This window comes from Sceloporus occidentalis, unplaced genomic scaffold, assembly GCF_023333645.1.
Source record: "Sceloporus occidentalis isolate IW3139 unplaced genomic scaffold, rSceOcc1.0.p SCAF_4, whole genome shotgun sequence".
Lineage (NCBI taxonomy): Eukaryota > Metazoa > Chordata > Lepidosauria > Squamata > Phrynosomatidae > Sceloporus > Sceloporus occidentalis.
Genome location: NW_028316984.1, coordinates 122,944,255 through 122,956,396, shown reverse-complemented (window position 1 = coordinate 122,956,396; position 12,142 = coordinate 122,944,255). Strand labels below are relative to the sequence as shown.

General features: G+C 40.5%; 1 protein-coding gene across 1 annotated transcript in view; it reads left to right on the top strand.

The window, feature by feature from the left end:
* The window catches only part of LOC149314579 (ankyrin repeat and BTB/POZ domain-containing protein 2-like), a 193,983-nt gene that overhangs the window by 112,209 nt on the left and 69,632 nt on the right, over window positions 1-12,142 (top strand). Inside the window, exons 2-3 of the mRNA XM_089521421.1 lie at window positions 4,221-4,367; window positions 11,037-11,250. Coding sequence (XP_089377547.1) covers window positions 4,221-4,367; window positions 11,037-11,250 — 361 coding nt within the window. The remainder of the gene's footprint in view (window positions 1-4,220; window positions 4,368-11,036; window positions 11,251-12,142) is intronic.

Sequence of the window (12,142 nt, the reverse complement as noted above, 5' to 3'; positions counted from 1 at the left end):
ATGCTATACCTCACATACATAACCACATTTTGCCTTAATTTCTTTAATAAACAATCTGCATTGCCCCCAGAAGAATCCATACCATCAGACGCATTCCACATGCTCAGTGTTTTTCAGGGATATGTGACTGCAGCTCAGATACTGTCTTGTACTAGCTCTTTGAACATTTCTCATGAGTCCAACTGCCAATTTTGCCCCTGTCCAAGAAAAAAAACATCTAAAATCTCATCAAAAATTATATTCATTAATAGTATAATTGCACAGTTATTGGGCATTATTGTACTGTGGTATTATTAATATTAAACCATTCATCCCAGTTTAAATCATTCTAGAATAGTTTGTATGTGATTTAATAATGAAAAAGACCGGTCAGTATTACTGGGGTTATGAAAAATGTGGAACTTAAATATTTTGTAGACATCTTGCTTTATTTATACATTGATTAGTTTCTGTTCACACTTTCCGTAGTATTATCTGTTCCTGTATCAGCCTGTTTTTTTACTTTAGCAGTCATGTTAGTGCAGAATGTGCAATTGAAAATATTTGTGATTAATGGGGAAAATAAAAAGAATCAATTTGGGGTGGTGGAAAAGCAAATTAGTGTCTGCTATCTGCTTCTCTGGATATTTCTGTTGTCATGTACTACTGGTATTTATTTTCCACTTTCGAAATATGCAAATTACTTAGTTCACTGCCTGGGATTTCCCATTTGCTCACAATGATGCATGTTGAGACACAGCAGATTTCTTTATTTCCTTCTCTTTCAAATACCCAAGAAGTCCTTGATGATGACGCTTACCACACTGGTCTTCAGGGACATTCTCAGAACAGCCCGGCAGGGGACGGAACAAGTGGGGGACAGATTTTACCGCACACACCACTCCCTCACTTGTTCCGTTCCCCTCTCTTCCATGCCCATTCCATTCCAGAAGGGAACGGTTTTTGAGAACTGTTTTGAACAGTTCTCAAAAATTGCCCCCTCTGGAACGGATTAAGAACGGAAGAGAGGGGGAACAGAACGAGTGGGGGACTGGTGAGTGCTGTAAAATTCATCCCCCGCTCGTTCTGCACTCGTTCCTGCTCCTTCCATTCTGTTCTGATGAGGGACCACGCAGGAACAGTGTGGTAATCTCCGATGTCATTGTTGACTTTATCTCTCCCCAGCCTGTGAAAAAAGAGGACACATGATCAATGAAGAAAATAAAAGCCATAATCAAAATATAAATGGGCAACTATTTTAATCAACCTTTGCTTTTGATGAGTGCAATCCCCAAGCTCCAAACCTTCAAACTTATAGGGAGAGTAGCTCTTCTTGGATGGTCTATAATACTGTCTCTCAAGCTATTTTATGTGGGGATTGTTGTTGTTGTTGTGCCTTCAAGACATTTCCAACTTTTGGTAACCCTAAGGTGAATCTATCCTAGAGTTTTCTTGGGAGGACAGGCAGTTGTTTTTCCCAACGTACCAGGGACTTCTTGCCTAGAAACATTCCAGGAACCAGAAGCCAATGGCTGAGAGACTGGCATGAGACCAGGGGCCACTATTTGGAGCAACACCTGTCAATACTCATCTAAGTGCTACTGGCAACAATCTCCAGTAGTCTTCCCATATTTGGGGAAGCAGAGAGAAGTAATGACATGATGATTGTGTACTCCTGACAAAAACAGAGACATAGAGAATCCAACTTTCATTGAGTTGGGATGTCTTGTGAGATTTGAGAGGGAGACTTAAGAGAATGTTGCACAGGTCCCTGGAACGTGCCTTGTCTGTTACAAAAGGGTCCGGGATGGGGCTGGAACGAGTGGGGGACGCATTTTACCACACACAGGGAAGTCCCCATTCTGTTCCCTTCCGTTCCATCCCACAGGAGGCGATTTTTGAGAACTGTTCAGCAAACGTTCTCAAAAATCGCCTCCTGTGGGACGGATGGGGGACAGAATGGAAGGGAACAGAACGGAACGGGGACTTTTGTGTGCAGTAAAATGCATCCCCTATTCGTTCCGCACTCGTTCCTGGCCCCTTTCATTCCATTCCCAATCCGGCCCGATGCGATAAACTCCTATGACTTCTATATGGTGTCTCATGGGATTTCTGGTGTTTTGTGAGATTTCATAGGGAGACATGGCTAGACTTATATAAGGTCTCAGCACACATGGCTTGACCTCACACATCTCACCCACCATCAGGTTCTGAGTTTCCCTAGACCTGGAGTGGGCAAAGTGTGACCTGTGGGCCACATGCAATTCCTGAATAGCCATTTATGTGAACCCTGGGCCACCCAGTGTTGAAAAAATGCTCTAAAATGCTCCCAAAAAGCCCTCTAGGAGTGTGGAGGGCATTTTCACAGGGATAAACAAAATATTTGCAACATTGTTGCAAAAAAAATCCAAACTTTTTTTAAATGCTCTCTGGAGGTGTGGGGGCATTTCTACCACATTTTGGGCCCATCTTGGAAAATTAAGGCCCACCTTTTGTGAAATAGGAAGTGAGCAGAACTGTAATTAGATGCAAGTCATGATTGGAATGTCTTTCTTGTGTATCTAGATGTTAAAATCTCTAACAGAAACAACTCTCTCTCTCTCTCTCTCTCTCTCTTTTTTTTTTTTTTTTTTTTACTATGGTGGGCCAGATCAGTCAATATGAACCCACTGATTTCCCAGCAAGTGAAGAGAAAAATAGAATATGCCTTATTTCCAGTGTCCTGGTGAATTTACTATATGTCTCTGTTGCTACCATCTCTCAAAATGAGGACAAACCAGTCAGATAAGGCCTGGAACAAACCACACAGCGAGGCTCCTTTTCAAATGTAGGACACAAAAAATGTGTCCTACATTTGAAAATTTTGTCCTACATTTTTCCCGGTTTGGAGGTCCTGACTTATGGCAACCCTATATAAAATGGACACTGCATAGCAAATGAATGATAATTTGGGCTGATGTTGATTTCAGAGGAATGACAACTAGGTTTGATGTTGAAACCTAGCTACCTCACCTATTTACCTCCTTGGTTGGTAGCCTTGTTTAAGTCACTTGCTATTTCAAATACTGATTGCACGAAGGTGTTTGAAGCCTACAAGCAGGACATGATGGCAACAACATTCTCCTCTTTATCCCTAATGCCTAGTATTCAGAGGTGTATTGTCTCTGAATACAGAAGTCCTTGCTAGCTATCAGGGGTGATATAGAAGGGGTGTGGGCAAAGCTGGGAAAGGACTGAGGGAAACTGGAACAGAGAGCCAAGAAAGATTTTGATGGAAGTAAGCCGGTAGAGCTGGCAGGACTTGTAACATACTCCTTTCCTGGAGACACAAACCACAAATAGATCCAGAACAGATTGTTCAGATTTGCTCTTGACTGCACAGACACAGAATATGTAGCAGGTTATTCCATTTTAATTTGGCAATATTTGTAGCTGACACTCAGTTCTCATTAACTTGGCTGGAGAAAGGAGTGCTGCAGTCTGACCTCTTAGTCTATTACAACAGTACAAGAGCAGTGTATGTACACATCACTTGTTTTGGCCAATGCAGGATTACAGTCTTTTGAAAATTAAATGAAAGGAGCTTTTATTTCTCATTAGATTTTGACTATTGTTTATCTTCTGGCTCATGCAGCAGCGGATAGAACGATAGTTTGTTTTTTACAGCTCATTTATCTTGTCCTTACAATTCTTGTGCAAAGTAATCCGGCCTTTACTGATGATGATCTCACTTCTATCACACTGTATTCTATACTGGAAGTTGGTTCGTCTGTATGATTCTGTATGCCCAAGTGGTTCTCAGTGACTATATGATATTTTACATTGGAAGACTAATTAGACTAGAAGTGACCATAAAGTCCTACAGTTTGTCTTGGATCCACTGAGGGACTTGTGAAAGAGCCATACACAAATTAGGTTGTATTTCTATGTGGCACAAATCAAATGAAAGGAGCAACTATCTGCCAGTTCCATCATTCAGGCAGACATGTAAGAATGAAACAAACTTGAGTTTCCACAAAATGTTTGGGGACACAAAGCTACCTGGCTTAACATCCCTTCCAGTTGTAACAGAGCTATTGCTCCAGTAAGAAATGTGACAGAGAGACAGATATTGATACTGGCCAGACAAGCCCAACACCATGCATTTTTGTTTACTCTCTAAGTATGTCTGATCTTTGTTGTTTTATATATTCTGTCCCTTTTTTTAACAGACCTGTTTACTTTTCTTTGTCTTGATTTAGGTATGCTTTCTCTGCCAGCATACTTCAGTCCTTATAATGATGGATCCACGTGCAGCAATGGAAAAGCGGATGCTTACGCTCAGCTGGAACTTCGAACTTTAGAACAATCTCTCCTGGCAACTTGTGTTGGTAGCATCTCTGAACTCAGTGAGTTTCACATGCAACCCTCAATTTGTTTGTTTACATCAAGTATGGTGCCTTTCCCTATTGAAGTCAAGAGAAATATTGCCATTGGCTTTGCTGTTGTTTTGCTTGGGCTGCTATTGTGCAAGTTATAAATGTTTCAGAATGTTTTTCAAGGGAAATTCAGATTTCTTTTAAGTGTAATTTACTACAGCAATGCACAAAAGTTAACTTTCTTACACTATCATCATCTGTTTCTTATTCCTATTGGCATTACTGTTGTCATTATGGCACTTTACGAAGAACAGGTTTGACAGGATTTGCTTTCTAAAAATGAACACAAGCAAAACAAGAAAGTATGCCAGTGAAAATGCAGGCAGGAGAAAAACAAGTGATTATTTCATTTACACATGGCATACTGGCCTATATTCAGTTGTTTGTCCACATTGTAGCAGAGCCAATAAATCAATAGGGACTTGGTAAATCAGTACCTATGTAAATTCATTGATTTAATGGTTCTACACCAGGGGTAGGCAACCTTTTTGAGCCGGGGGCCAGGTTGCTGTCCCTCAGACAACTGGGGGGCCAAAGCCGGGGGGTGGAGCTTCCACCCTCCGGGGGCGGAGCCGCATGCCGGGGGTGGAGCTTCCACTGAAGCATCATCATCATCATCATCACCACTATCATTGTTACAGCAGACCTTTGTTACAGCACTTTGGAAAGTCACACTGTCTCACCTTCATAAATAATAAAAATAATGAAATACAATAAAAAGCAATAATAAAAATAATGAAATACAATAAAAAGCAATAATAAAAATAATGAAATACAATAAAAAGCAATAATAAAAATAATGAAATAAAAAAACAAAAATAAGTGTTATATATTTTTTAAAATTAATGAAAAAAAACCCAAGGCAGACCTGAAATGACTCACCTTTCCACGTCCTCCTCCTCTTTCTCATCCTCCTCCTCCTCTTTCTCATCCTCCTCCTTCTCCTCCTCCTCCTCCTCTTTCTCATCCTCCTCCTCTTTCTCATCCTCCTCCTCCTCTTTCTCATCCTCCTCCTCTTTCTCATCGAGAGGGGATTTTGCACATAGAACACAGGGCAAGTAATAATAATAATAATAATAATAAAGTTACAAGCATGGAAATTACTAAAATGCAATTCAAAATAACAGGCAGCAAGCATGCACTGTCTCAACCCCGAAAGCCACAAGGTGCTGAGAGGGGATTTTGCTTCAGCTAACCCCCTCCCCCAATGAACCAACCTCTTGCCTTGCTGTGGCTCCCTTTCACACTGGCTCTGCAATCCTTCTGCCTCCTCCTCCTTTCCCTGCTCTTAGGGAGGAGGAGGAGGAGGAGGGCGAGGTGGAGCCTGCTGCAGGCCCACTGCAGCCCCTGGAGCCCTGTTGGAGTGCTCCAGGGGCTGCACCAGGCCTCCTAGAGGACCACCTCCATTTTGTTTTTCAAAATGGCGGCGAAGTCTCACGTGACCTTTGCCATCCTGAGGTTACGCGAGACTTCGGCCGCCATTTTGAAAAACAAAATGGCGCCTGGAGCCGCGGAAAAACGGGGACGATCAGCAGCAATCGGTGGCAGGACTGCGCAGGGGCAGGCAGGAAGGCCTCGGCAGGCTGGATCCGGGCCGTAGGTTGCCGACCCCTGATCTACACAGTTGGGACTAATAATTTGATTCAGATTTATGTAAGTAAGGTATCAGAACTAGATTTTTCTAGAAGCTTTACCAAAAAAAAAAAAAAGAGCAAGGATTTAAGAAGAGATGGGTTCATGGGAGAGTTTTGAAAAAGAGTTCTGAGCATAAAAAACAGCAAAAAATAAATGAGTCTTTTTAGTGAATGGGAAATTTGGGGTGACTGAATGTGTGGAGCCGGATGACCTAAGGTCACTGATAAGAATGTGTTTGTGCCATTGAACAAAGACATAAAGGGAGCAGAAGCAAGCACGTCCCTGGAGGATTTGTCAATAAAGATAAGCATTTGCAAGATCTGGGAATGGACAGCAAACCATTGACTTCATTGGAGGGGGATGTTCTTAAAAGCTTTGACTACTTATAGTATGTTTCAACTATGCATTAGCAGTCTGCATATACAGTTGGCCCTCCTTATCCACAGATTTTTTATACACTGATTCAAATATCCATGGTTTGAAAATATTCAAAAAAGTATAAATTCCAAATAGCAAACCTTGATTTTGCCATTTTATATAAGGGAGACCATTTTGCTATGCCATTGTATTTAATGGGAATTGAGCATCCATAGATTTTGTTGTCCACGGGGGGTTCTGGAACTAAACCCCAGCAGATAACAAGGGCCCACTGTATCTCCTGTTTGGGACAGGACACCATTTTAGTGTTGTTGTGTGCCTTCAGTTCATTTCCAACAGGGATTTGAACCTTGTTCTTCCAGAGTCCTAATCCAACCCCCAAACCACTAAACTGCACCATTCTGGTTGTGCTTCATTTTAGTTTATTTTTAGTCTTAGTAACTATGGGCAGCATTTGTCTGGACAATAGACATTTCAAACCAACATATATTGTAGTCTTAAATTGGATCCCACAGAGTCCTTGACAAAGATGCTCCTTTTCCAATGAATTTGAGGCCACAAAAAGAGAGTTGTCAAGTGTTTGGAGGGCGTTGGTATGCGGCTGCCATTCCATATTTGGCCTAGAAATAGATTATTGCACTTTAAATTAGTATTACCCAAATACCAAGTCACCAGCTTTCCAGTTTATCAGCCATTTTTACCTTCTAGAATAAAATTATCAGTACTATTATCAGTACTTTCTAATTTATAGATAGTCAAAGAAAAATCACAAAATTATATAGTTTTATACAAAATTATACAAAAGCCTGTTTATAGTTTGGTAACAGAAGCTACGTTTGAAACCTTTACTGCCCAACAATATCTCTTTTAAGTTGTTCTCTGCTGGGCTGTTTTTCCCTCCCTGAAAAAATATTCTCCCAGGCATTTCTCCTCAAGTGTACAATCATCTAAATGTTACTGTCAGAAGCCAACACATAACCTTATAGGTTTCACCATTTATTTTGTGACCTGCCTCAATTTGAGGTTTTAGCATACCGCTATATATTCTCCAGTACAAGAGAGTGCTTGTAGCACAAGTCCATGATTGAATGCAACTTCCTTTCCCCACTCTCTGATTTGGCTGGCTCAGTGATTGCATTTAATGAATGGATCTCCTTATATAGTCTCTTACTAGCTTTCCCCCCTCTTCAGTGCAGCCTTATGTTGCCAGCATAGTAAGGAGAGCAAGGGGTGTGTGAGTGATTCTGCACTGAAAATTTGAATTCCAGATGTACATCTTGAATAATTGAGCAATGCTACAGAGCGGCACTCGTAATAGAATAGAATTTATTTATACCTCGCCCAATCACTAGGAATCCGGGCGGCTTACAACAGTAGGGAAATACAAAGCAATAGCAATAAACAATAACAATACACATAAGATAATAAAGAAATATAACATGGCAATACATAGCAAGAAACATAATAACAACAATAACAGTAATAGTGTAGCAATTCAATAATGACAGAAGTCTAACACTGATTATTACATTCAAATCAATAATTATCAAAAAGAATTCCCCATTTCCAACCCCTCATTGGAAAAAATAACAAGCAGATGCCAATAAACAATGAAATAATAAAGGAAATACAGCACAAGTTACAACATTACCATCAAGGAATTACAATAAAAGATTACAATCTAACAACCTGAAAAAAAGGGGAGACTAAAAATTAGTAACAAGATAATGTTCTTCTTAGTATTGCCCGAGGCTTTATGGGCCGACGCCCAAGCAGAGTTGGTCCGGAGCTGGAGGAGGGGGCAAGATGTTAAAGAGGCCTCCCTCACTCAGTCTTCCATTCTCCTCCTGCCAGTCCATGGCTGGGAATGGGAGCCCAAGGCTTTATAGAAGATTAATAGAATGTTATTGCATGTATAAAATGCAATACCTTGGCATAGAATGGCCATCCTTTCTTCAAACCTGTGTAATACCTGCCCTCCTGAACAAAGAATGTGAAGCCCAATCCTATGCATTTTTACTCATAATGTAAGCCCCACTGTCTTCAGTCAGATATACTCCCAAGTAAATATCTACTCTACTGCATTTCTAAAGTGCTAGGTGTGGTGTAGTGGTTTGGGCATTGGACTAGGACACTGGGAGACCAGAGTTCAAATCCCAACTCAGCTATGGAAACCCATTGGATAACCTTTGGCAAGTCACACTCATTCAGCCTCAGAGGATGGCAATGGCAAATCCCCTCTGAAGAAACTTGCCAAGAAAACCCTATGATAGGGTCACCATACGCCAGAAACAACTTGAAGGGACACAACAGCAACAGACATGTTTACTTAGGAGAAATAACACAGAGTTCAGTATAGCTTGCATTCTGAGTAAGTCCCACTAGTGTTAAGAGTTGCAGCTTTAGTTTACTTACTACATTAGAGGGAAAGAAATATTCACCCTTATGTGGCCTTTAAGGAATCAGCTTTGAAGTGCTCCTTGCTGTTTTCATTCCAACCTTTCCCAGAATTGTAATTGTACACAAACAATGGAAGACTTTTTCCTGTGAGCCCTAGATTCTCAAAAAAATAAATAAAGGATTCCCAAAGCGAGGGAAAGGAGCCTATAGCTTTTTTACACAGAGAGATATAGCATTGTACCTACTCATGTCGCTGGTATGGGAGAAGCCCAGTTTGACCTTTGGTACTATAAGTTAGTAAATAAAAGAGGATCAGGTCTGCATAATCGGTAAGGGTGTAATTCTTCACTAATTTTGTTCTCGGAGACTATAATGAAATCGAGCCAGAGTTGTGGCATAGTGGTTTAAGAGTTGGACTACAACTCTGGAGACCAGGGTTCAGTTCCTGCTCAGTCATGAAACCCAATGGGTGATCTTGGGTAAGTCACATGCTTGCAGGCTCAAGGGAATGAAATGACAAACTTCCTCTGAACAAATTTTGCCAAGAAAATCCAGTGATGGCCTTATGGTCACCATATGTTGGAAACAACTTGAAGGCATACAGCACACTCACACACATATAACTTTCCCCATGAATGAGAAAGTCTTTGAAAATTGCAGTTTTTGTACTCTTATCACAGTTCTGGACTTAACCTGTGTAAAATTCACATATGGTATTTTTTACACATGGCAGCAAACAGCATTTTCTGCACAGGAAACACCTTTGTCTGCAGAGAAAGTAATATTTCTGCATAGAAAATCATGCTACTGTGCAGAAATATTATTTTCTTTGCAGAAAATGCAGTTTTTACACAAAATACATCCCAAATAAAATGCTGCAAATTTTGCACAAAATAAGTCCTTAATTTAGAAAATTTTCATCAGTCCTGGTTCTTCTCATCATGGGTTCCCAACACAAAAAAATGGGCCTCAATTCTATATCAGTCTGCATTTTATAATTTTATGAATCCATATTCAGAAATGCAATGAAATCCTGTTAGTGAATTGTGAAGATGTGCATCTGGGCACTGGAAAGAGTTGCATGGTCTGCAGTGTATGCTCCTGATGAACTTCAGGCATTATAGTTCACTTCAAACAATTCTCATGCTTATTGGGCACTTGTGATGAGTGCTGAGTAGTTGAGATGTTGACCTTTTTTTTTTTAATCAGATATGCATTGAGCATTCAAGTGCACATCAGGGTCTTGATGCATCAGTCACTCAACTGTCTCCCATTGTACAATGGATGACCAAACATTGTTACATCATGGCAGCCCCTGGTGAATATGGACTTTGCACAATGACTCAATTCTATTTCCTGCACATGTAAATCCCCTTACAAAGTTAAGTGCCATACAGAATTCCAAGTGTTTGAATATTCTTATTCCAAGGTGGAGAATGCAGTACTTCTCTGGTACATAATAGTGCAAATCAGGCTTTCTAAATTCCAGTAAAAAGTTTTTAGTGCACGTATTAGAATTATGTTTCTCTCCAGATGTTGGACTGAAACTCCTAGCATTCCTTGCTATTGGGTATTCAGGCTACAGCTGCCAGGAGATGTAGTCCAACAATATTTGAGGAGGTCATGTGAGCCCCACTCCTGGTGTGTGTGTGTGTGCGCGCCTTCAAGTTGTCCATCAACTTGGATGACCCCGTGAATTTTATTGGGTTGTCTTAGGCAATGAGATGATTTCGCCAGTTCTTTCCTTTGAAATATAGCCTACTAGATATAGATTTAAATAGCTTGATAGTGGCTTTTTAAAGTGCTTCACAATTTAAATTTTCTAACAGAATTCTGCAGATATTTACCTCTACATAGACATATTAATGAACATTGGCAGGGCCAGCCCTACCATTAGGCAGAATGAATCAGCCACCTTAGCCAACAAATTTTAGATATCATGAAAAGGCAGCAAATAGTTGATTTTTTATTGTATTTTTGATGCTGGTGCTAGGCAGAGGTGTGTGAAGAATTTCTGTCTCTTTTGCCCAAATAATTTGGCTGGCATTCGGTACCAAGCACATTTAGTTAAATGGAGGGGAACCATTAATTGCCATGAGGACAAAATGCTTTCAGCTAGTCCTGACCATTGATGAAAGACATTAATTGGAATATATAGATATTTCAAAAACAGTTTTTGGAAATATAATAAGACTAGTTTTGCATCTTTTTCCTCTCCTTTCCCAGGTGATCTGGTCTCCCGAGCAATGCATCACATGCAGTGTTTGAACACTCTGCGCCCTGGCATGAGTCCTGTTCGACAAACCAGGCAGCAGCAGCAACCTATCATCTGGTCCCCTGATGCTCTCCACACCCTGTATTACTTTTTACGCTGTCCTCAGATGGAGTCCATGGAAAACCCCAACCTTGATCCACCAAGGATGTCTCTGAATAATGAACGGTAAGTTTACCTGTTTGTAATCCAAGAATCGTCTTGCACATCAAGAGAACCTTATTTTATAGCACAGGAAATTTTAAGACACCTAAATATTTCGGTTAATTTCCAAATATTAGAGTTCATTAGTTCCTTTAATGCAGCCAATGTACTTGCTTTTACCAGGTATTTAAAACTGAAACTAAAAAGCAAATTACCTTGGTTATTTATTTTTTGTAAATTAGGGATATAGGCATGGATTCTAGTGGTAATTCCAAATTAAAGTACACCCATTGAGTCAATGGCATTTACGTTAGCATTGATTCCCTGTTCAGCAACCAATTAAGTGGCTGGGGACCAGTGACAGAATGGTAAATTTTGAAGTGCAGGCCCTCATGGTGATAGTCTCTATAGTGATTCAAGGAGGAGCAAGAAAGCAAGCAGTTGTGCTCTCTCTCTCTCTCTCTCTCTCTCTCTCTCACACACACACACACACACACACACACACACCCCATTTCTTATAATTTTCTTTTCCCAACAGGAGCATGTCTTTTCTAAAGCTAGTTATACTTGCTTACCCAAGATGAAACCACACCAAAATGCTTTGCATTACAACAAGGATCAGTCATAACAATACATTGTTGCTGGGAAAATCCATTTCCACTCCAGTTACAGTAGGGATTGTAGATAACTCAGACGGAACAGAGGAGTCCAAGTGGGGTTTTTTTATGTCATTGTCCTGCTGATCAACAAGTACCAGGACTTTGACCCTCAGAGCCCTGGCTGCACTAAACCAGGTTGAATCCCTGTTATTCAAAGGCACCCCAAATGCACCCAAATCAGTTTTTTTAGGAGCTACCTAAAACCCCACTTAACCCAGGGCAAATAAACCCACAAACTTTTCCAAGTTTTTAAAAAA